We start from the raw sequence: 26,249 nt of genomic DNA on the forward strand, positions 1-26,249 counted from the left end.
AGGAAAACAAGCACCCTTGTCTCTTCCACAGTCATTCTTGCCTGTGCTATTCTAGAAAACTCAGTTCTTTCAGAGTCAGTAGGAAAAATAGCCTACAAATTATTTTCTTTCATAAGAAGCCCACATCCATAAGAGGAAGGCTTTTCTAATGGCATTAAAATTTGTAAGACTTTGGCTTAATTTTCCTTGTTAGTTTCTAAAAGCCATATTTATCCTCATGCTAACAAAAGGTCCTAAGCCTTGTCTGTAATGCAGTGAACAAGGGTACCGCTTACAGAGAATTCTGTAAACAGTGGCCCACTAGAAATGTGAATCACATTGCACTATCCTGCTCTGTCAGTTGCCCTTGCAGCTTTGGCTCTGTACTCTTTTGGCCCCTAGGTCACTGTTTCTCTATGTGCCTGGCTGACATGCAGTTAGTGCTGCTCATAGAATCAGAAGCCTCAAAAATCTGCAACTGCTAAATACAAGTGAATCTATGAGCAAACAGAATCTGTTGAACCTTTACATTTTTGGGGCTATATGTAAATGAAAAGCTCTTCTCAAGCCTTTGAATCAGAATTTGCAGAATGTGGGGTCTAAATATTGGTGAATTTATTTCTATTGAGAGAAAATGCTCTGGCAGAATTTCAACCAGACCTGGCACTGGGCCCCACTAATTTCCTCACAAATGTTTTTCTTATGGGTTTTCCTGATTAAACTGTGATCCTAACAGATTGATATTGGCAGAGTTTAGATACACATTTGGATCTGGAGTAAGTGCACTACAACATACTTAAAAATAAAATTGAAAAAAATAGCTGCACTTCTGTTGTTCAGGCCCTAGACAGTTAACATAAACCATACTTCTTTCTGCAATCACAGTATATGTATTTCATTCCATCACTCTGACTAAAACATGACAACAGTTACCTTTCTGAACAAATTCCAAAAAGCTCATATACTCCCAACTATTTTGTCCCTTGCTGTGCTGAGGATGTCTTCCCAGGCTACTACGGCTGCTTCTCTTCTCCCATATTTGGAAGTTGGCCTTCAGCATGGAGATCCCTTGTGGGTTTCTGTTTAAATTCCAGAGTCACTGTTGCACATTACCATTTCCTTCAGCTGATGTAAATCAAATACAGTATGAGTGAAAAATGTGAGTCTAGGCTTGGTTAACTGCTTTGCAAGGGGAACTGTGATGAAGGCAGAAAGTTTTCTCAGGAGGCAACATTTCACAAGCACAGCGTGCTTTGCCCAACGGGACATTGCTGAGGCTATAGCCCCTCTTTCAGCACCAGCTTGCACATACTTTACCATACAGTTGGCAATCTTGATACAGTGGAGAACTCACATGGAAAATATTGTTGTCTGGCATCAGGTACATTTTTCTATACACAGAGCCCAAAGCCAAAACAGAAATTTCATTTCACCCCTGGCATTTTAGGGCATTTGCAGCAAACTTAATAGCCCATAATTTTTGCTTCTCATCCTCCAGTAGCTTCAAGACAGCAGAACCCAATCAGCTCCTAATTTCAAAAAATGTTAAAATTTTTAATAATCAACTGTTGTCTTTTTAAAGTACACTGAATACATGATCTTGTATTGCATATAATGCCTTAAATAGGAATTATTTTGAAAATTTTTAACAGAACTAATAATTTATAGCCAAGCTCCTGTAGGACAGGATTTATGAACTTTTCATTCCTACCCCTGAATACTGACATGGCAATGTCACCTTGTAATAGGGAAAATGCCACTAACACTTGACACCTACAGGAAAACAAGGCAAAGCACAGGGATCTTCCCTATGGATAAGAGATTCACAGTTTGATTTTTAATAGCTAGGAATATAGCCATAGAGAAAGACAATCATGGTTTTGGTATACTGAAGAGATTCTAAACCAAAACTTATGGACATAACATGAATGAGAACAGATTTTTCAGGCCCAGTAAGGTATCATGAATTGATGTCATTCTGGATTCTTCGCTTTACAGCAGGATAAAACTCTCAATACAATCCTAATGATCCTTAAAATCATGACTGCCAGATACACACTGTCCTTTTTGTAATGCCACTGCATTTTATGTGGAACAAAGAAGAAAAAGGTTCACAAAGCAATCTTTCAATGAATCCTACTGAATTTTCCGCAACTGAAGGGTCCAATTATACGAAAATAACTGCAAGTTCAGGATCTGGGGGCAGGAAAAAGGAAGTATTTTTGCATTAGGTTAATTGTCTTTCTCTGTTGTAATTACTTGAAGCTCCTCTGAGACACTTGAAGAGTTTTAGTCAAGACGTATTACTGAATACAATAAGGATAAGAAACTAAAAAGTATGTCAAAGAAGTATATTTATTCTGTGGATTTATATCTCCACTGTATATGGAGGGAGTTTATAAATTGATACACAAATTAAGTGCTTTCTCTTTGAAGTCCACTTTGGCCATTTAGTACTTGCTGATGTCAGAAAACTCCTATATCTACTAATAAATGGCTACAAATCTTAAGCTTGCACACTAAATCAGATAATAATGTAAGCCATAAAGAATCTATGAAAATATTAAAGATCTCTACAATTATGCAGTCAGAAACCAATCACGTCAAGCCACATATAGAAAGAGTTCATTATTACTCCATATAGTACTTCTTAATTTCAGCCAGTGGCTTTCCAAGAAGTGGAAAAAAAAAAGCCAGTCTAAAGGCTTTGACTTCGTGCTGAATTTGAACATATTCATTATTGCAAACTCCCCTGAGACTGTAAATCCTGCAGTAGGGAAGTAAATAACTTGTGAGACTCCAAACCAGCAGAACACTTAAAATTTCAGACCAAACTTGTACTTCCCAGCACACACATGCTTTAATACTTGAGTAAATCAAATTCAGTATAAGGAACCACTGGGAAAGGAGCTGATACATAAAACCACCTAATATTAGAAGTTGGGGAAAAAAACCTGCAGAGATACTGATAAACCTGTACCCCTGCCCCCAGAAAAATATTTTATATTTAGAAAAATTCCTTAGATCATCTTGTTGGCTGGTTTGGAATCAGAGGTCCTTGAAATTAAACTGAACATACCTGCACACAAAAATACTTAATCAAGGACTGATTATGAAAATGTGCTCTTGCAAGTCAGATAAAAAATATGGGAACTTATTGTAGGCATCTCACCTGAGATATCTGACCATTTCTGTGCAAAGTAAAATGGGAAGCTTAAATTGACCAACAGGAATAATTTGAAACAGCCTTTTCTTTTTAAGGAAATACACCAATACCATATAAGAAGTTAGTTGCCACATTAGTTGCTGGTAGATGTAGCAGCTCTGTAAACTGCTTGATGACAAGAGTCTTTCTGCTCTCACAGAGCATGTTATTGGAAAGGAACCATGGAGCAGCAAGAGGTCCATGATTAAAAAAAAGCCAAATAAAGCCAAATTACAACATTGACATGAGGTTTAATATTATTAACTTAAACACATTTGACATCTTCAGTTTCTTTGCCTCAATTTCCTTGTGTTCATGTGTAGAAATGACCATAAATATTAGCCAAAATCCCTATTTGCAAAGTAAATGTTTAGACTATTAAAATGATCACCTACTGTAAATAAAGCATTTGGATTGTTTACCAGGTAGTCAATCATATTGACAAGCTCTGAACCAGTATATGAGTCAAGCTCCTGAAAACCACCTGTTGCTCTATGAAACACCAAAATCTACTTTAGGATAATAATATTGTTAGCACAAAAGTAGAAAGACTTTTTTGTTTGCATTTACTGTGAATAGACTGTATAATTTTAACTGCACATACACTATCAAACATGCTTTGCATGTACACGATAATAAATTTTTACCTGCAATTTTTTTAGAAGTTGAAAAATGTTTTTTTTAACTTCATCCCTAGTTAGCAATTTCTAGATTAAATACACAAAAATATATATTTATTATGCTTACCTTTCTTTTCTACATGTTTCACATTTTAAAAAACATTCCTTGAATTTTGTTGTTACAGTTGTTATGATACTTACTCCACAGTAAGTCACTTCAGAATGCAGTGTAGTTTAAAAAAAGTTTTGGGTTCGGTGCAGTTGACACAGTAACTGAGGAGATGAAAAAAATTAATTACATTTGCACTCTCGGTTTCCCAGCGGAATTTCTAGCAAGAAACCCCTTGCAAGAGACAGGGAATTGGTAGCAGTCTTCTCTGCTGACCTAAGCCCCACTATGTCTGCACAGCAACAGAACACAGCTATAGAAGGGCAACTAAGAACCAAGTTGTCTTGCGCAATGAAACAAAGTTTGTATTCAGGGGCTGGATGACAACTCTGATGTAAATTTTCCAGTTGTAATAGGCTGCTCCCATCTAGCTCAGATAGTGACTGATGATGAGTCAGTGTATAAAAATTCTGAAGTGTTGGTGTCATTGCAGTTCCTAGAACACAGCCAGCCAAGATGCAGAGGTAAAAAGAACCTAACCTGGTTTCATGGCAAAAGTCATCTGAAGACAAGGCACATTGACATGTCATTGTGGTGGTTACACTGTCAAACACCTTAGTAATCTGCTCTTTCTCTCTCTAAGGCTGTAATTTATTAGGCATGAAATTTATTCCTCCTGTGCCAGTCACCTACACACTAGAGCTATCAGCATAGTAATACCATTCTAAACAAACTCATGACAAATTTAAAATTTATGTTTAAGGTGCACATTACCACAGAAAGAAAAAAAACCTTTTTACTTAGAATTCAATCATCCATTCCTTACTCTTTAGATTACCCAAAGTTAATGCTTGATAAGAGGGAATGCAGAATGTCCACTGATCAACAGTAGCCTCCAATTCTCCAGAAGCTGATAAAAGAGATTCTAAACCTTAAGTTTCAACATATGCTTAAATCTTCATAGGAGTGAGACATTTATACAATCCAGTTTATGCAATATATAAATATAGCATTTCTGTAAACTTCCTCAGGTAGCTAATTAGTTTTTACTCAGAAAAGTTAGAAGCTGGTGCAGTAAAGGAACAAGATCAGATGATTCCAGGTAAAAGTGATTAATCACAGTCAAGTGTATTTGCCTAGAAAGCATAATTCTCCTCTACTGTGGTACCTAGTACTGAAAATATTTACTGTAAAATGGAGGCTAGTGTTTCAAGCTAATCAGACACGTCCACTTTCAATAAAGTATTAATACTAGCAAAACACCTTATGATTGCAGCCAACTGCAGGTTCATGAAGCTCTTAGCAAATATCTTGGTTTCACTGCTCCTGTCACTTGCAGCTGTACTGTCATGTACCCTGAGCATGAGAGCACAGAACTCTCCAAAAAACACTGTGGCTGAGGCTGCATTGCAGCTACACTTTTTATAAGTGCCCATTGTCCTTCCTTTTTCCACCTAAGCCTATTGCTTTTGTATTCATGCATCGCACTTACCTCAGTGGAAGTAGAGAGAATTTCTTTCCTTCATTAAAAGACTTGTGAAAAAAGGAGAATTTATTTGATCATTTGGGTCAGAGAGATATTATACCCCTAAAGACAATGAAGATTTCTGTAAGCAGAAGATGCTCCTGACATCAGGTCCTCTGCAGAAATGGGCTTAACTGGACTCACTTGAGTTTGTATGAAATACTAAGAGACATGGAAAGAATCCTTAAAAGATAATCCTTTCATTCTAAGCACATTAACTTATCTGAGATGCTGATCTCCACTGTCATACTAATAATAGATGCTACTTAATAATGCTAACAATTTGAGTGTGTGGAAAGGAGATCTTGCATCCCTTTGTTTGTTTTGTTTGATATGCAATATCATATTGGAAGAAGACAAAAGAAATCACATATTTCCATCCTGGACTTTATAAACAGAAACTATTACTTTCAAACCATCTTCCAAGACCTGATGAATTAATGACTAATGCAGAACCTGAGGAAGCAAAACCACAATAAGAAACTCTGAACTTCTTGAAAAAAGTACCTGCCTCAAAGCTGTTACTCATATGACATCAGTGTGACAGCTGTGAATACTGCAAAGGAAAAAGAAAACTCTGTTAACTTAATACTTTAAAAAAAAAAAAGCAAACCAGAAAAGCAGTGTTACATACATTGCTATTAATTATATACCAATAAAAGTGAAGTAGTGAAACAAACTCTTAATACCAACACATCCCAAATACAAGTACAGATTTTGGTCCTGTAGGCAGGAAAAGCATCAGGAGGCCACCAAAAATTTCCACTGGTTCTGTATTTTAAGTTGCCTGTAGTAACTGCATCTGGCCCACCAGATCAGCCTTTTATAATGATCAGATAACACCTTTCCCTGAAAGTCATATGCATAAACATGCATATTTCAGCCATAAGTCAGTACGAGCAATCCTAAAATCTAAAGTAAGTATTTTGAATCAAAGAGCTTTGCTTTTGTGTGAGTCCCACAAATGACTAAATATGTAGGGTTTATTAAGTTTTCAGTCTTCCATAAAACAGAATTTAGCAGATTATTTGACACAGACTAATTGATTTTTGTAATTCCCAGCTCCTGCACACTGCTGTCTAGAAGGATTGTTACCTATTCTCATTATTATTGATCTACAGTATGTGAAAGAGGTACTAGGTGTGGTAGGTACGTATATGCTAAAAATGGTACCTGCTATACAGCCAACAGCAAACAACGTAAGCCACTCTTACAGTGCACAGTTCAAGTAACTTAAAACACTCATTACTGCTGAAAGACTGATACTATAATTATGTTTTGCATGCCAATAGCATAATTTGATTATCTGTTACTGAGCCTACAAATACACCTCTTTCCAAACCAAGTGGGATTGCACAACCTAGTAGTACTATCACTACTACCACCAAAGATTCAATAAATACACACAGAGAAATATGATTTCCATCATACTAAGAGAGAACAGTAAAGAAACTAAAACAAAAAACTTCTGAGCTAAAGGTGTTGCTATGATTTCTTAACCTTGCACGCAGTCTATTTTTCATAGCTTTTTAGGCCTACAACTCATAACTGTCCCTGTAGCTGCAACCCTGACAACGCTGGTACAAGTTACAAAGAGATCCTTGAGCTCACACCAGCCTTACTGATTTAATGGCTCTTTCTGTATGTCCCTGTGTCTGCTGGTAGGAGTGGCTGTGTTCAAACACTGCACAGAAAACATATTGTTTGCTCTGGAACACTTCAGAGTACAACCTAGTCTGACAGGGACATTGATTTATACCTTAAAATAGCAGCACAAGGATAAAAACATCTACAAGCCAGCAATAACTTTCCAAATCTGAACCCGTGCTCGTTTATCAAAGAAAGAAGCGCAGAGCGTAACTCCTTACTCACGTTTTATTTTATTACCACGAGTGCTGCTATTGCCACAGGACACGGCGCCCGGGGCTCCCCGGAGGACGGGCAGCGCTCGCACGGGCTCACCCCGACCTGTGCTGGGACTGGCAGCCCCGCTCCCACACCGGCGCTACGGGAAAGCGGGGATTTATCTTCCTCTCTGACTACGGTTTTTAATCCTTCTCCCGACACCACGCCGCTCACCGAAGTGTATTTAAACAAACTCCCGCTGTTACCGCCAGTCATAGCGGTAAAACTCAAGCCGAGGTACAGTCTCTCCGTACGTGCCGCCCCGCAGGGCCTCAGCGTTGTCCCGCCGTGTCCCCTCAGCACCTGAGGGGCGGCACGCGGGGAGCGGGAGGGCAGGGACTGCCCGCCCCACCTGAGGCGAAGCGCGGGCGGGAAGCGGCGCCCGCAGCCTCTCACCACTTTTCCTCAGTGTGGGCGGAAGCGTTCGGGGCCGCGCCCAGGGCGGGCCGCGCAGGGCCGGCTGCCGGGAGAACGCACGCCCCGCACGAAGCGGCGCTCCCCAAGCAGCGCCTGGGGACGGCGGGTCCGGCTAGGAGCGCCACCTCCGTCCCAGCGATGGGCAGCCCCACACGGTCACGCTCCGCCTCAGCCCGACGCAGCGAACTTGCGCCGGGCGTGGCGCAGGAATCCCACCGCCCTCACCCCCCGCTATCCCGGTACCCCGGCATTAATCGTCTCCTTATATGGACACCAGAATGTCTTACGTCATCTCGACTCTGGGAAACCAGCGCCCGCGCAACCAAGCTTGGTTGGGAAGGCGGGTGGTGCGGGAAAGGCGGGGGGCGGAGGGGGAAGGAGGCTCTGGAATGTTGATGGACGCGGCGTTGCGCCACTGGGAGCGGCGGCCCCGGCTCGGCCATTGGGCGAGGCGGCCGGGGGAGGGAGCCGCGGGAGGGGCGGCTTGTGGCGCTTGAAAAGCCGCCGCCTGGCTGAGGAGCGGCGCCAGTGCGGGGTGGGTGCTGCCAGCGGGTGGCAGGAGGGCAGCGAGTTCGAGTCCCGCCTCCGCGAGCCTGAGCCGGCAGCCGCTTCTCCGTGTGCCGCACTCCGCTCCGGGGCGAGGGGAGCTCGGAGCAGTCGTTTGGTTTCCTATCCTTCCTCCTTTTCCTCTTCGCGCGGAGGCCGCGGCTTTCTCTGTGGGGCGCCAGCCCGCAGGGACAGAGTTTGCCAGGAGTTTGTGCTGAGTTTGGGCCCCGGCCCCCCCACCCCGCCGCCGCCATGCCCGTCTTCCACACGCGCACCATCGAGAGCATCCTGGAGCCGGTGGCCCAGCAGATCTCCCACCTGGTCATCATGCATGAGGAGGGGGAGGTGGACGGAAAGGCCATCCCGGACCTCACCGCCCCCGTGTCGGCCGTGCAGGCCGCTGTCAGCAACCTGGTGCGGGTGAGTAGCGGCGGCCGGCCCGCCTCCTCCACGCCTTCTCCTGGGAGCGACTTTGGCCACCGCGGCCAACTTGGGAGTCTGGCGGCGCCCGCCCGCCCCGGGCTGTCGCGGACAGGTGTCCCGGCCCCCGCCCCGTGAGGACCGGCTGGGTGCCGTGGCGGGGCCCGGGAAGGGTTAAGTTGGAAGGCTGTCTGGACCTCTGCGGCTCCGTCTTGGAAGCCGCCTTCTTCTGTTCCTGCCCCGGCCGGCGAATGAGCCGGCAGAGCCGTGCTGCGGAGCAGTGAGTTGTCCCAACAGCGAGTTGCTCGCCGTCTCGGAGCGAAGAAGCCTTTGCCCACCTGAGGAGCGGCATCACATTAAAGTGCAGTAAAGCGCTGTAATTGGTGCTGTTCATACCCGCCCGAGACGCTTCACAGATGGCTCTGATACGCTGTGTGGTTCTTTGCTGCCTAGGAAACTCCTATTTTAAGTGTATGCACTATAAAAGGCAAAATACTTACTTGGCGTGAGCCTATCCTAAAATTCCCAAACCCAACCAATAACAAAGCCCAAACCTCCCAGGCATTTGGGTTTCATCTTTAAATTGGTAAAGGCTGGCCGTTCCTTATCAGTATCACTTGAGGCGGGACAGATCCGTGGCTTCCAGGAAAAGTCTGGTGCTGTAAATTGTTACATAGCTTAGACTATGAGTTACTGTTTGCTTGTGGGAAGCTAAAGGTGACGAAAATTTGGCCTGATTCTCTCGACTTCTTGAAAGCAGTTATACACAGTTTGTCTCTTTAAGATCTGAGTATTCACAGTATGGACACTGCAGTATGAGAAGTGCAAGTGACTAATACATTTGAAGTCTTTTAGTCCTATTAGCTCTTTTGTCATCAACAAAAGAATAACAAACTGTTGCAAGGCAGAAATATTTTCTCTGATACAGAAAGCACTGTGGCATTGCCTACCTTTCTACTGCATTAAGAATTACCTGGTAATACTTACCTTGGACCTTTGTTAAGCTTGAGTTAATTTTCGAACATCACATATTGCTTGCTCATTTTGAGTCCTGTAAAATTCTGAAGTAATTCCTGGCAAGAAATACCCCTTGCCAGTAAACTTAGCCTTAAAATGAATAGCTATGCAAGTTAAAATACTGTGTCAGTGTTAACCAATGTTTTCCTGCACTGAAATCATGAGGCTTGTGGGCATAAGAAGCTGTGAAGATGACTAATGTATGTGATGTGTTTATCACGTTTTGGCCTGTAGTACTTACTGCTGCTAGAATAACTTGCCACTTTGAGGATTTGCAGTTTACTATAGTGTAAGTATGGTCGCCATGACTATCAATATTACAGACTGTCTAGAATACTTCAGCTTCTTGCTGACTAAAGCAGGCACTCATCTTTTTATGTAGAACAATTGTTCTTCAGCAATTCACTCATGTACTAGGTGTTTTGGCTGTAAGGGTGTGAAGCCTGTGTGTATGAAATACTTTTCCTTGAAAGGAAGACATTGGAATAATGCTTTGCTTCTCTGAGCTAACCGTGTAGAACTGGGTTGTGTGACTATTTTTTCCCACGCCACCTTTCTCTCAAAAGAAACTTGATCTGATAAAGTCTCATTTACTAGAGAAATACAGAAACAGAATTAGTTTCCTTCTGCAGCTTGCTAAAGCTAGCTCTTCTTTCATTTTAGACTGTTTTGGAAGCCTCTGATTTTCTATTTTTGCCTGCTAGTTAGATAAAAGAAAAGATTATTGAATTATTTTTTCTGTGTTTATTCGCAAAGAGCAAATAGAAGTGGTGTAATCTGTGGTGGTAGTTACCACGAAAATGCCCTGATCTGTTAAAATACAGTTTTGTCTACATTAGAAAAATGCAGAATTAAAGTTCTGTTTCCTATCTGGAGCTCTGTTTTCGGTGCATCACTCTGAAGTGTAAGGGTGATTTATGAAAGAGCAGTTTCACAGGAGCAGGAGAATTTGTGCAGACAGGTTCTTGAATTACGAGCCTTCTGGTGGCTTCCCAGGTGACAGCAAAGATGGAGTTATCAGTGCAACCAAGACAATAATGCAGCTGCTGGCTCGTTGTGTTGCTTGCTGCCTGCTTAGGGTTCTTAGTGTAGTATCACAAAGTACATTAAGAAAAGTACTGAGGAGCAGGGAGCTTTTTAGAGATAAATTTTCATATACAGCAGCAGTGCTCTCCAGCTGCCTAACCTATAGTAAGGATTCTGCAGTTTGGAAAATGCAATTTTAAATTGATTTAACTGTTATGTCTGTATGTAATTGCTGGTAGCAGTGTTTGAAGTTTTGAGACCCATTCTTGTGGGAGGCCTAAAAGATATACTGTGGGTGGAAATGGGCTAGGAGATGACTATATGTCTATAAGGAAGGACCTATGTGCAGTAACTTGAACATTCCTGAGATGGAGTTAGCACAATACACTATTCAAGATGGAACAGAGGTTGATAGATATGAGAATCTTGTATTAGGACAATTAGATGAGTCAAAAGGGGGTCCTCCTCCTAAGTACCCTGACTAGAGACTTACCTCTATAAGAGAACTTTTCCTTCAGCATGCATTTCTGTATTTGCTGTCATTAATGGTTGTGCTATATTTTAAGGTTTTCCTGAAGACATCTTAAATTAATGACTTTTTTAATGTAAAGTTTGCACACTCAAGTAGACTTATCACAGAGATACTTTCTTGTCAGAACCTAATCGTAAAGTAATCCTGGAGAGGAGATAGTCCAAGTCAGTGCTGAAGTTAATGAAATAACTGTATCTTTACAAGTCAATCATTCCTGTAGAAAATTCCAAAGAAAGACTTGGTATTCTGTTTGCAATATGTGGCAGTTTGCTTCCACTGCATCTTGATTATTCTGTTGGGGAATAGCTTTTGCACAGTAATTCTCAAATTGTTTTGAAGTATTTTGATGAAATTTCTTAACTTGTAAGTGGGGTAAAGTCCTTGTTGCCTGTGCAAAAATATAATGTGGAGGTAAGCATCAGAAGCTTTTTTTGCATGGAAATCAACTTTGACTGGAGCAGGAATTTGAGGGAGAACCTTCAGATACCACAAGACTATGAATGTACTAAATTGGTCCTTTTAACTGAAAATCTTAATGTTTGTGTTTGCTTATATTTGTAGTGAATGTGTGCCTTTTATGGAAAAGTTATTTCTTTTAGCTGAAAGATGTGATGCTGCAAGTCAACAGAAGTGGTGCTGGTGGTTGGTAATAGTCAAGGCTACCTAATAGGTGTGGAATAATTTTGAGCTTGCTAAATATCCTGTTAGTTCAGAGGAGAGTGAAATCAAATTGAGTTTTAGCTAGTCAAACTTCCCAGGCAGGAAATGAACCATGTGGTGATTTTCATCATGTGTTGTTTCAGGGTTTTTTTCCCCTTAATTGTTGGTTTGTTTTTTTTTTTAAAATCCTCAGACTTTTAGCCTGTTTTAAAAACAGATTTTTATCGAGGATGGCTGATCATGATGATGCAGAAATGGTAATCCGATCACACACATTATATATGTGGTTTTATTTTATGGAGGAGAAAAAAAATTACTACTTTGCAGTAGTGAATTTAGAAGCATTTATGTTCAGACCAGTGTTAGTGCCAAAAAGAGAAAGCAAATGCTACTCTGATGTTGTAAACTCTGCCTTGTATGGATTTCGGCATTCTGTCAGTACAGGCATAGCCCACTCTGGTCACTTCTCTCTGCTGTTTCAGACAGAGCTGCCTCAGAGCAATGTTGCTGTTCCTCTGCCAAATACCAACAATACCATGGGTGAAGCTGCTGAGTTTGACAGATTGTGTTGTAATTCTCTGCTTGAAAATTAAGGTAATAGAAGGCACTTGGGAAACACACAATTTGGAATACTGGAGCAGGCTCAGCAGTTCAAGGAAGTGTTGGTTTTTCAGAGTCTGGGCTGTTGAACCAGGTCAACAATGGTCTGAAAGATCTGACCTGCTTTAACTGAGACCAATTGCTTGAGACTTACCCTGTTTTTATGTACTTCATTTTTATAGAGCTTTGGGGCATCTGAGCAAAGCGATACTCCTATGAAATGCTCATAATGAAAGATTTAAGACACTAATGGTGACAAATGAGGTGACTGAGATCTTTCAGAACAGAGATCTGCTTTGAGAAAACAGTGTTTATCTATTTGATGATGCAACTTCTGCCATTCCATTCTCTGATCTGTCCTTTTATATGTGAATCTGTTTCACAACTGTGTATATGCATCCAGTTTCTAGTACATTGTTTTTTAATGGGAAAAAAAAATTGCTTTACTCTCTATTAAATTGCTGATGACCATATTTCTCAAGAGGGTGTTATTGTTGGATGCTGTATATAAATATGGCTTTATTTACTTATGGAGGTTTGGAGGCTTATGAAATACTACTGACACCTTTCTGTATCTCAGTACTAACTGTGACTAGCTAGGTTAGGCTAATCATCAGGAAGGGTCTCTCAGATTATAAATCTCCTGTCTCATAGGATTTATCAGATGCTTCCTTTAAGTAGGTCTGGGCCAAGTACCATTTTAAAATGTAACTAAATCCAGTCTAGAATAAGATTAAGCTTGACTGAAGATAAGTACTTGATGGGAACAAGACCCTGTAGTACTGGGTCAAAGTCATGTGTGGCAAAGGTTTTTGTGACTTCCTGAAGTTGTGAGGTCAGTCTCTTTAAACCACCACCAGGTGAGGCCCACCCCATCTAGGCACAACTGAAGCTACCTAGGTAGCTCTTAAAACAGATGGAAAGTGATGCCAATACTTTGGCAGAGATGTAAAACCAAACAAAAAAGTTAGCTGTGGAATTGTTGCATTTAGTGTAGCTATAGCAGCTGTCCTATCTCATTTTAGCGGAGGAAGAAGCAGTAATCACCTAAAGCCACTGGCGTGTTCTGGCTGCATATCCAGGGGCCTCTGACAGGTGAGAAGTGGCCTGGGGTTGCAGGACCATTTGGAAAGGGCTGTCCATCTTCTCTGGACAGGCTGTAAATTGCCTACCGATACCTGCAAACCACCAGCTTGGAAATAACCTGTTTAAATGAATTTGTGAAGAATGCAGCATGCCTTGAAATCCTTGTCATGATTCCATCAGCAAAAGTCAAATACACGGATAAACACCTGGAATGAGGAGAAATGGTCTGACTGTTTAGGAGAGTGGATGGGAAAACAGTGTGATCATCCTAACTTTTCTTTTGGCATAGCTGACTTGCCTGGAACTCAGGTTTCAAAGAGAGAAGTGAGCTGTTGTGAGCAGCTTAGTGTTTCTCTTTTTTGAAGGGAAAAATTAGCATGCAATATGTTTATAAATCTTGTAAAAGGATGGAGAAGAGAGGAAAGAGATAAGCTTTTTTTTCCTTGTAGAATTTTCTGCACAGCACAAAAGATGACTTTCAAGGGGATTGTGGTTTTTGCATTTTTTCTTGATGTTTGTAACTTGTCATGGGATATGTATAGATCTGTGCCTTCCCATTTCCAGTTTATTATATTGTTCCATTTTGAAGCTGAAAGAAATGGTCCAAAGAGCAGATCATCTGAACTCTACAGAACTCAAACTAGTGACAAGTGAACTAGCACTAGAATAGGCCTGAAGATCTCATGAGAGGATGTCTTTTCACTACAGCTTTCTAGGTCTTACGTATCAGTAGTAGAAAATGGATTAGTGTTCTACAAATAATAAAAATTTTTTTTTTTTTTTTTTAATTAGAGCATCCCTCTTCAGTGTAGAGCAATTTCTTCAGGGATCATTTACCATATTGTGGAAGCTGTGGCCATATGCTCTGAGAAAGTGGAAAACCACATTAGGGTGTGTGTGTATGGGAGGGGCAGGTAGAAGAGTGATTAGTCAGACAGAAAGCAACTTTGTAATAACAAAAGCACATCATAAACTTATTTCTTGTTTTTATTTGCTAGGAATCATCTTTAATAAGTGATTAATTATTTTCTTATTTGAATGGAATAATCTTTGTTCTGTTACTGTGTTTGAATACTTAATTTATTCTAGTCTCTTCCATCAGCTTTAAGAAGAATCTTCTGTTCTTTCTTCCTTTAAAGGTACATAGAGATGGTGAATATCTCCTCATATGCAGCTTGCTTTTTTGGACATAAAAACTGAGATTATTATTGTGGCATGGATAGACTTTAAGTGGCAGTTGTACTAAAAAGTTCCATATGCTAAGAATCTGGTGAATACCACTCCTGCTTTGGAAAGCTTATTAAATGCTTTTTTCTGCATAAGTCAATTATACCAGTGTGGGAGGAGTTACATCTGTGTTAAGGATCGGTGTTTTTAGCAATTTATTCTTGCTGATATCTTGTAACTTTAGCGAGTGATGTAGTTTTGCTTTGTACTTTGAAACCAGAAAACATTTTTCTCCACATAGTGATATTGGACTGTAGATGTAGAACTCCTTTTAGAGGTTAATAAAAAATTAACCAAACTAAACATGGTTCAGAAATGTGTACCTTCAGAGCACAGAGTAACTTGCAGGTATTTTCCCCTTTGTGATATAGTTGAAATTTGGATGAAACAAATCTGTGAGAGGACTGGGTGTGGGGTGGATCCAAACAGTGGTTTTAAAGATTTGTTAGCAAATGTGGTCTTAGTGCTAGTTACTGGAAATGATGCCAGTTGATTTTTCAAAGGAGACAGTAGGCAAATCATAGTCTGTTCTTGCCTTGAGTGCATTTTCGCATACAGTGAAGACTAGCTTTTTATCCCTTTTTTTATCCCCTTTTTATCTCTGTGGAAGAGTTGTGTTTCTCCTAAGCTCCTGTTTCTGACTGCATTGTCATACTAAGTCTTACTGGCTTGATATTTAATACACTGAAAAGCAAGTTAGACTGGCAAACTAGACCTTAAGAAACAATGCAATGTAATATTTTTTCTTAGTGGCATAAATTATATTTTATCACTTGCTCAGTCATATGCTGAGAAGCAATTCTTGATATAGAACTTCAGTTCTTAATTTCTGCAAATTGATAGCCTTCCTGACATTTATCTTTAAACACAGCCATGGGAGTATTGTAATTGAATTTTAACATTTAATTTTAAATTTAATTTAATTTTTTTTGTAACTATATAACTGCTAAAAGTTTATCCACTACATTAATTGTAATGTTTAGTTGTATAATTTCTTCCTTAATTTTTATGACAAGAGGTGAGAGAGAACTCTAAATATTGTCCTGTAATTGGAGTCTAGAGTAACAGCTTGTGTTGAGCCATGGAAATATACCAGATGAATGAATATTGCTGCTATCTTCACTTCAGAAGATCCTTTGTGGATACAAGGTAACTTGCTGCCTGGGGAGATGAAATGATAAAATGAAGGCTAAATCTTCTTTTCAGTTCCAGATATTTCACCAATAAGTATCTCTTCCAAACACAAGCCTAGCATCCTAGCAGCTCAGAACTGAACTGGGAGGGGTGGGGAATGGGGGCATGACCCTATGTGCATAATACCTGGAAGTAGGTCTGGTTTGTCCCTGGAGTAAATCAGGCCCTAGTGCATCTATGAGGATATGAAAGACTGACTAGAGAATCATCAGAGGAGGCAAACCTTTCCTTTACTTACTTTGCCTAATAATTAAAGTGTACTAGGTATGACTTGTACTTGCCCATATCCTGAGACTTGAACCAAAGATGTCACTTGAGTATCTCACTTTATAACATATCTCTTATTTAGAAGTCAATATTGTTCTGATGCTTCAGGAGAGCTGTTTACAACATGAATAATGAACAATGGCTTACAATAGTGATTAATGAAGGGGGACAGAAGAAAAAAAACCCAGAATCTCTTCTTTATCAAAGCCTTTCCAGAGTTTCTGAAACTGTCAGTTTGTTGATCTTAGTTGATGATGATATCTAACCCTTTCTCTCGCTGAGAAAACATGTGTTGGAACAGTTTCTCAGTATTCTGACTTCATGAGTAGGGTAGGAAACTGATGATTCATGCTAGGTTTCTCCAGTAAAGAATGGAGAAAAGAAACAAGCTGTTTCTGTTGGTGTTGGCCCAGGATATTTATGAAGAGACCTATTGTAATAATGTTGCATTGCATTTACATCAATGGTTACACCCACAGAATAGCAAATGTAGCTTGAGCTTCTTTCCACAAAGATCTTTCAGGGTATCCTGGGGACCTGGGATTGCTGAAGGAAGATATTCACAGAAAATACAGAGGTAAATGAGTCTTTGAGTACATAATTTTTTGTGTTGTGGTCAGACACCCACACCTATCCCATGATGGGCCCACATTTTACCTAGACTTTATTTTGCTGCTGGATTTACACAAGCATTACACAGTCTTCCATGCCCCTCACTAGGTTCAGCTCTAGATGCGCTTTGGGATGCACCCCATCCCTGCATGCTCAGCTAAAGTCTCTGTTCCTCCCAGCAGGAGCACTGTTCATTCAGGCAGGCCTCCTGTCACTTGTCTTCCTGCTTGTCAGGAGTAACCAGCTTGGAGTAGGTGATCCTTGAAAATCAACCAGCTCTCCAGAATTTCTCTTTCTAGGGCTGTATTTTATGTGATTTCTCCTGTTACGTCCCTGAAGAGGCTAAAGTTGATTCTGAAGCTCAAGCTCTGATTTGTCTAGTTTTTTCCTTTCAGGATTCTTAATTCTACCATATAATGGTCACTCATCTGTCATTGGCATTCCCAATAAATTCTTCCCTCTTTCTGATAGCAGAGCACCTCCTGCCTTTGGCTCCTCAGTCTGTATCTATGAAAGATAATTAGAGCTTACAGTCTATGAAAGGAAAAGTACAGGCAAGCGGTTTTTATATTAAACCAATTTTTTTGTGATGGCTCAAGAAGGTTTTGGTTTTGTGTATGCAGCTTAAAATATTTGGGTGTGTTGCAGCTGTTCTGGTCTCTTTGCTCAATGTGTAATTTCCATTTGTGGGAATAGTTAAATACAATGGTATTCAATTTGAACTTCATTTTAGTAGCTGAACCTTAGCATGAACTAGACACAAGTCTGCCCCTCCTTAAATGCTAAAAAGTATGCAAGAAAACAGCTGTGGTGATTAATTTCATAGATGAGTAGCCAGAAGTGCCATAGTAGCAGTATGAGAAATAGTGGTGAGTTGTGCACCCCTGAACTGATGAGAGGCACTCTTGTTACCTTATACCTCATTGTGTAGTGGCAAACTAATGAATGTTCTCAGCATTTCTTTTTGAATGGATCCATCAAAATGGGAACCTTGTTAAAGGCCAAGTCAGGAAAGTCCATATCAATTTGCCCATTGTCATCTTTCAGTTGTTTGCTGGGTATCAGCTCTTCAGTTTCAGAAGTCTGACTCTTCCTGTCAAGCAGGGGAGCTGTTAAAAGCTGTCATCTAGAACTTGTTTCAGCTGAGTTCCTTCTTCCCGTCTTCTAAGCTTTCCCTGAATTTGGAAGAGGCTGCATATTGCAACTCTTTTAGACAAGGGAAGCATTAATAAAACTTTATCCTCTTATGCAGGCTTTTTGTTCACTTACATGAATAGTTGCCAGAAGGAGCAGAAACTGACTTCAGCTAGGCTGATAGTCAGTACATGTGAGACACAGATATGTTGTGAGCTGTGAGCATTTTTGGGTGGATTTGGTTCCTGGTGACCATAAACTTATGATTAGATCAAATTATATTATTATAGATGAATATACTACTGTCTTTGCATAGGCAATGAATGCTTAAGCTTTTCAGTGCAAAATGGGATATAGTAATACATAACTGAGTGAAAAAATAAATGTGTTAATTGTATTCAGGCTGGCATGCTCAACCTTCCTATTCAAACTCTGGACACCTTGTAAGTTGCTAACAGATATTATTGTACTTGCTTAAGGAAGGTTTTTAATACTGAAATGTGTGATGCACTGAATATTTGTCAAAAGAGTTATCACTAGATAAAGATTGCTGTATCAAGCACCCAGATAGAAATTACTGGAAGTTTAACTTGTTTTGGTGTGCCTGTTTACAGGCACATAGGGGTTTTTGTAACTTTGGTCAAGATAAATCACAAAAGGCGCTTCACATTTCAACCTCTGAATGTGTATACAGGTGTCTATTTGCCCTTCAGCTAAGTCTTCAAAAGCTTCTGTTTTTACACTTGATAAGATTTTTTTTTTTTTCCAGGTGTTGAGTGGGCTTTGTTACTGCTTTTTCAAATGACTGCGTAACCCTTACAGGTTTTTAGGTGAGCTAACAAATTAAACTGACTAGTGTTTGGACTACAGTAAAAATCACTTTCACGAGCCTAGCTGTCTTTGCAGCTTTTGCAGCACAATAGTTGTGCTGAATAACAGAGATTAATAAATGGGGTTTCTCTGGAACTGCAGAATAGTAGCAAAAAGGTCACTTGTTATTTAGCTTGCCCTGATGCAATGACAAAAAATGGATTGTGAAAGGCTAGTAATTGCCAAACCATTGGCTTAACTGTAGCAAGTGCTTTTTGAATCTTTGCCACACCTATAAAATGCTCCCTTTTTCTCAGAAAAAAAATCAAAGCACAATGAGTGGGAACCTCAGCAAATTTTAGGTAGGGTTCACTTAGACTTCTGTTTTTCTGAGTAAAAAAAAAAAGATTAAAAAAATAGCATGGTATTTCTTTAATTTCTCTTCGGCTAATGCTGGCAAAACCTGCATTCCTTAGAGCTCTCAGACTAGATTCCACTGGCACTTGAGCTGTCAGACCAGCTGAGCCCAGCCCACTGCCCAAGCAGCAGGAAGACAGGAATGTATCTTTCTGTGGATCTGACTTTTATTTTTTTTGCCCTCCTCTTCCCAGCTTGACATCCGTGATGACTGTAGTTCAAAGCCGTGGAATAAAAAGTGTTTTATCTGTCAAGCACAAGTAAATTTCTTCATTACTTTGGCAATTTGGAGGGGTGTTGGGGGATTCAATTGGAATATCTGGCCTGTTCTCCAGTTACTCAGAGAAATGACTAATGAAATGCTAAAGATACTCTGTGACCCTGAAGTGGTTACTAACACCACAAAACAATGTCGCAGCAGATTTTTACATAGTCATCTTGGACTTCTTTTGTCACAACCAGCAAACTTCTCTGCATGTGGCTTTTCAATTATAAGCATCACCAGCATATTTAAAACTGACTGGGTTACCATATGGCAATGGAGGCAATAAACTGAAGGCATTTTTAAGTGTGATGGATCTAGCATTTGCTCTCACAACTGAATGCAATTCCTTTCTCCAGATAGATTTTGCTGTAAGCTTGCTAGATGGCCCAAACCCTTGCATTTCTGTTTAACATAGCATAATGATTGTTCAGAAAAGTTGTTCTATTCTGTTGCTATTAAATTTTGAGCACCTTCCTCAAATAGGACAAAATGTTGGGAACAGGTGTAGCTTCCTGCTATAGGAGTTGCTTTTAGTTGGATTTGCAGCAGTACTGATGTTTCTTTTTCTAACTACATTATTGTAGCTAGTACAGAAGCTTCATCTCTAATATATTTATTTTACCAGGATTTAAAGACTTCTTCATTAATGTGTGTTAAACTTGTAAGAGGATTTTAGCAGTTAGAAATGGGTGGCCTTTGAATATATTTTTCCTATTGTGGAGTTGTCAACCTTCTTGTAATGTGGCGCATTATGTTTTACTGTTGTATGTAAAATGGATGATATTGTGTATTTGTAGAGTGCCTGCCATGATGGAGTTCTAAAATGCTAACATATTGCAGTGAAGAAGAAGAAAAAAAGCTGTTGTTTTAAAGAAGCTGAACTTTCTCATCTCTCTCTTTTTGATAAAATGTTAAATTTAAATACTTAAGACCAGCTCATAGAAGCTTTGCCTCTCTACAATTTCTAAACTAACAGCGACTAGTATTCACTTTGCATGCAAGATGTGAACCCAGGCTTTGACCGGCTTTGCCAATCATGGGAACTTAACTAAAGAAGCAGTCTTAGCCTATGTATTTATGTGGCACTGGACTGTAACCTTCAAGTTGCTTGCTTATATTACCTAATTTTTCCTCATGGTTTCAAAAGAGACTTGAGTATAGCTCTAACATGAAGCTACTACTCAGAAAGTCTGTCTATCCTGTCAAGCTTGTGCAGAATCCACTGCCTACAATAACAGGGCCAAATAAATGCATTGGTATAAAGAATTGCCACAGATTTCAATATTATGTGAGCTAGGCTTTCCAGTGGGGATGGCAAGGGTAGGAGTGATGCTTTTATAATGTTTTAAATGGGTGAACATAGAAAAAAAAGGATGTATTGTATATTAATGTTAGTCCAAAACACTGATTTAGAAGTAGGGTGGCTTCAGCAGTGATTTGGATGGAAATAGGTTTAACAGCTAAATGCTGACTGAAAAAGTGGCTAAGACTAAATTCTACTCTAGATATATGGAAAATAGTAATTGTTCTGAGAGACAAACTAGGTCTGCAGAATTAATTAAATGATAAAAATTCTCAACAGAATTACTGACAACTAGGAATTGGAATACACTGCTCTTACTAGTTATGTTGTCCCTTAGTTAAAGACTTTGAGTACACTGGTAAGGTTTGCCTCTATGCCATAACTTACAAGCTTTTACTACAAGAACCCCAAACCCATGGGCTCTTCAAAGTATATTGCTTTTCAGTATGAGTCAATAAAGAAATAGCAAATACTATTGAAAGTGGTTTTTAAGTTTTTTATGAGAGTGGTTTGTTATATGAACATATAGCAAGCCTAAGATTTAAAAATTAATTTTAATAGCTGAATGAGTCTCTAACTTGGAATTAAAGCTGCATCAGACACTACTTTATTTGATTTTTAATATTCACTATCAGCTCTTTCTGCTGAGTGGCTGCTTTTTAATACTTTGCAAATTCTTTGTGGTGACTCCACATATAAGTGGCTCATCTTCTACCTGCTAAATTTCTTGCAACGCTAGTATAAGTGGTCATGAGGACTGAAAATCAAGCTGAAAAATAATCACATGATACCAAGTTTCTGACACATGTTTTCAGTGGTGCTGTCAATGTGCACTGTCCCTTGGAAAACCGTCTACCATATCTATTTAAATTATTTTTAATGTAACTAGATACTGTTGTAGCTAACTAAAAGATTGCATTTAACATGTGAGCAGTGATTTACACCATGAACTTAGTGAGTACTAGAACTAGCTGTTAGTCAAGTAAAGCGAGACTCATGGAAGACAAATCGTCCAGTGTTCTACAGAAGGTGGATAATTGCTATAAAACACTGTGTAGCATGTGTCTTGCTGGTCAAGCTACATTTGCTGTGGCAGAGCTTATGCCAAAAGATTTAATGCTGTGAATTTCTGTTGCTTCAGTCATATATTAGTGATCATATGAAGATATTTTCAATATATTAAAAACATAGTGAAAAATATTACTTTATCAGTAAAGGAATTCTAGATGAGTGGTTTTTTTCATTCTCATGCTTACATATTTTGTTTTCCTGCAGGGAGCCAGTCCTGCCATGAATTTAGGAAAAAAAAATACTACCTGGTACCACTGCTGCTCTAGGAGAGAGCTGATAAGGGAAGAGGTGCCACTCTTTCTGTGGAAGAGGGAAAATCAGCGTTGAACAATCTTGTAGACAGAAGTCAGTACAAGTGAATAGCAGCTGGAAGATCCTAAAATTCAGGGCCTGGTAGCCATCCTACGTTTTCAGTTGTGGCATGTTAAAATGCCTCATTTAGGTAGCAATAGCTGTTAAATCAGCAGTGCAAAATGGTAACAACAGATTTTGTAGTTAACTAAATGGCAAAGGGAAGTTAAGGCACTTATATTAGGCATCTGTCTTGTAGCTGATATAGTCAGTTACTACTTGAGTAAATTTCAGATGCAGAACAGTAGAGAAATTGCACTACTGTTCCACATTTGAAAGTTACTCAAGAAGTAATAGATAACAACATATTATTTTGTCTTTGCTTTTTTAAAACTTCTTGAATATCTGTGCCAACATGTGCATAAATGGAATACTAACTTATGCTGTGATCTGTGTAACAATAAGTTTATCCTTCTGAGGAAGGAAAGAACAGACTGAGTAGACTCAATTATTATCTATGTGTAGCTACAACTTTGGTTGGTTTAGAGATGCTGCAGTACAATATTTATCTGTATCAGAATCACAGATTCTTGTAGGCAGCCCTGCTGTACCTGGAGCCAAATCTGCCTTCCATTTGTTGTGATCTGCATACTTCCTATGGTGACTTCTTAGTATTGGCCCTCTATTGCCAACAGGGCCAAAACACCTCAAGATGAGTAAATGTTCTGGATGTTTCTACTTAACACCTGGACTGCTGGAAGGATAGGATACATCTCAATTATTGGGGCAGGACAGAGATCCTCATATACCAAAATAGTCTGCAACATGCAGATACTAGCATACTGTCAAAGATGGTGTAAATCTGCCAGCAGAATCATGGTGTTTGGTTTCTTGTTTTTCAGACAAGCATCTGAATAAACTTAGTTCCAAAATCATGTAATCTTTTTGTACAGTACTAATTTGTGTATACACCTACAGCAGGATTTATGTTAAGAGGTGCCCAGAAACTCTTGACCACAGATCTGAGTACATGGAAATGAACTGGAAGAGCTTTTGGAGCCTGCATGCTGTTTGGTATGTGGTGTTGTCTTTAGATTTTCTTGTGAAGGTAGCTGTTTCCAGCTCTCAATCTCATTTATTGACTACAGTTGTATCTTATTTTTCCTGGTGAGTTTTGTAATTGCCCAAGAGTCAGAGATGTAACTTTACATGAGTTATGATATTTGACTGAAGTAGAGTTATAATGTTCTAAGGTAATTTGAACTTGAAGTACTGGTTTGGAAAAAGAAACTCTTCTTTTGATAAAAGAACTAATTTCCAAATTATAATAGTTCTGTAAAAAATCTCACATAATTGTGTGTTTACTTCTGTTAAGTTAATCCTCTAATTAGCAACACCATCCAGGCCTCAGCTCTGTATTGGTAACAGAGTTAGTTAGTAGTTACTAGCAGCATGAAGAAGTATTTTGGTATCCAAATGATGTTATTTTGTTTTCCATATGGTTCTTATTTTGTAGTTCTGTATTTTATGTGGACAGCAGGATTTCCTTAGCCTTAAGCCAGTTACATTTTTTTCTTAATCATCAGTGCAGACAGGTAGGTCAGTTTGCTGCTGTTGGGGACCAGATGGCTGGTGTGTTCTGATTTGCTTGCCAGATGACTTTGGAATTGTACCCTGCTATGGCTGGAATACAGTCTCCAGGGCAGTCAAGAGAAAACCAGGAGTCAGGACACAGCTTCCATGCTGGCTGAAAGGACAAACGGATGGGCTCTGATTCAGCAGTCTCTTTAGCATTGTGTGTGGCTTCAGGCAAGAGTCATGACTGGTTCACTGGTGGGATACGTGCATTGTTCATTTGGTGCAAATGAAAAGCAGGAGGAACTTTTAGCTGCATGTTTTAGCTGCATGTTCCTTTGGACTTTTCTCCATCTCTAATTGTATTGGTCTATTCCTCCCTACAGAGTAGAAAACTCTAAAGCTTCTTAAACCAATGGTAAACTCACTAATTGCAAGTGACATATCAATCCTCTTTATAATTCAAAGTAAGATGAGTATAATGATAAAGAAACTGGAAATTTGCTTTGTCAAATGCTTCTGAGAGCCTTTGAAGGAAAAACAAAAGTTTGTGTTTTAAAAGAAAGTTGTAGCTTAAAATTCAGTTTTTCAGTTGTATTAAATGAGAAAGGATGAGATTGTGAGTGACCTGTAAACCTTTTCATTTTGATTTTTCTAAAAACACTTCAACATTGTTTGACTTTTCTGTTCCGTTTGCAAAAGTCCTGTCTTTACTGGAAGCTGGTTGTATATGATAGTTTTTGAGTGACTTGTATATTCAGATGAGACAAAGGAATTTCATCATGTACTCCAAAGCTGTTTGACTTGTGTCTGACGAAGTCTGATGCTAGGCTGCTGTGTCGGGATGTGCACAATCCTGTTTTGACAGATTTATCACATGGATTGTGGCAGCTAAGGATTAGGGCATGATAAACATTCACTCCAACACCTGTATTTCTAAAAGAGCTGAATGAAAGAAATTGGAATACCAACAACTGGATCTTCTTGACAGTGTAAACCAATGTGGGTTGCAATCAAAATACTGTGACGGACAAGAACAAAGGCAAACATCCAAGTCCTGTTTTGCTTTTCTTTCCTGACAGAGCTTCTTCCAAAACACTTTCCATGTAATTGGGCTCTGATGACTGGTCTCACAAAAGGAAAACTGAACAAATATAAAGTACTTACTGAGCCCTTGCCATTTCTGAAGCCACTGAGAAAAACTGGTCTGAATCTGAATGTGGGATAAAGGGCATTGCATTCTAGGCCTTCAGTGGATAGGCTTGTCCAAGGAGAGAACTCTGAAAGGTATAGGAGTCACAACTGGATACCATGAATTTCAGTCATTTTCCTTATGTTGTCATGTGTGAGTAAAACCTCTCAGTATGGAACCTGAATTAATTTTTTATGAAGATTTAGTTCTCTCTGCCCACATTGCATTTTTTCAGTCCAGACTGAAATACATGTCATCTATGACAGTAAAGAGTTATCATAAATTTGGTGTAACTTTGGCTTACTTCTAGCTCAACTTGGTTCTTTGTTCCTAGTTATGAGATCTAAGTTAGTTTTATTTTAAAATGCAGGATGTGTGGAAAATACTGGAAATTCCATTTTGAGATGGTTTCTAGATGTGGCTGGGCAATGTAGAGACTGTTGTCACTGTAGAATTAAAGCAAGTACCTAATTTTATTCTTTCAGGACAAATATCTAAAGAAATTGGCAAAGAAGTTGTAGGGAACTTGATAGGACTGAAATGATGAATAACAAATTTTTGATTTGAGATTTATTTCTCCTACTATTGTGTCATAATCCTTCCTGAAAGCTTGCGAGATACGAAGAATGCATAAACCAGGGAGTGGATTTTTAATGAGTTTTCCTCTGGTAAAATTGCTTTTTTAGCATATTGACCTAGATTACTTGTGTGGCACTTAGGTTTGTCAAGCAAAACTCATACTACAGCTTATTTCTTGGGGGAGACATGGGGGTAACAGCCAAGGCTGTTGTGTTTACTGGATGATGATGAGGGAATATTTTTAGGCCCTTTGCTAAAATGACAGATGTTTTAAATTAAGCTTCTGGAACATTGCAAGAACTAATTCTTCTAAGGTCATCTTCCCTTTTAACAGGGGAAATCATATAAGCTGTGAGGAAAATGTCACTTCCAGCATTTGGCAAATTGTCAAACTGGTATTGTCAACAGAGGAATTCAGAAGAATCTTAGTTTAAAAAAATAAATAAAATAAAATGACCTTTAAACAATAAACTTTGGACTCCCATCTTAATTATTTGTGTGTTTTATTTGATGTGATACACGCAGTTTTTACTTTCAAACTGCTGAAGTAAGAAGGGCTACATATTACTGGGTGCTTGTCTGTTTAAAGAAACCTATGGAATTACAGGAGATGAAATTATTTCTCCTTTTCACTGAACAGCTGTTGTTTGCTACATCTAGCAGTC

The 26,249-nt window shown here is 39.4% G+C and overlaps 1 protein-coding gene and 1 long non-coding RNA gene across 5 annotated transcripts in view; one reads left to right on the forward strand and one right to left on the reverse strand.

Annotated features, from left to right (window-relative positions):
• LOC111931067 (uncharacterized) overlaps positions 1 to 7,998 on the reverse strand; it is a 46,941-nt gene extending 38,943 nt beyond the window's left edge. Inside the window, exons 1-4 of the long non-coding RNA XR_015290199.1 lie at positions 7,311 to 7,998; positions 5,946 to 5,994; positions 3,932 to 4,077; positions 913 to 2,175 (exon numbers count right to left, since the gene is read on the reverse strand). This is a non-coding gene — a long non-coding RNA (uncharacterized LOC111931067). The remainder of the gene's footprint in view (positions 1 to 912; positions 2,176 to 3,931; positions 4,078 to 5,945; positions 5,995 to 7,310) is intronic.
• A 17-nt stretch (positions 7,999 to 8,015) lies between these two features.
• VCL (vinculin) overlaps positions 8,016 to 26,249 on the forward strand; it is a 58,810-nt gene continuing 40,576 nt past the window's right edge. For all 4 annotated transcript variants that reach the window (XR_015290196.1, XM_023929401.2, XM_023929402.2 and 1 more), the window contains exon 1: positions 8,016 to 8,726. Coding sequence is in view for 3 of the 4 variants with exons in the window: in XM_023929401.2 (XP_023785169.2) it covers positions 8,559 to 8,726 (168 nt within the window). In the remaining variant the exon portion in view is untranslated. The remainder of the gene's footprint in view (positions 8,727 to 26,249) is intronic.

This window comes from Cyanistes caeruleus, chromosome 8 (assembly GCF_971803275.1).
Source record: "Cyanistes caeruleus chromosome 8, bCyaCae1.hap1.1, whole genome shotgun sequence".
In the NCBI taxonomy this organism is placed as follows: Eukaryota; Metazoa; Chordata; class Aves; order Passeriformes; family Paridae; genus Cyanistes; species Cyanistes caeruleus.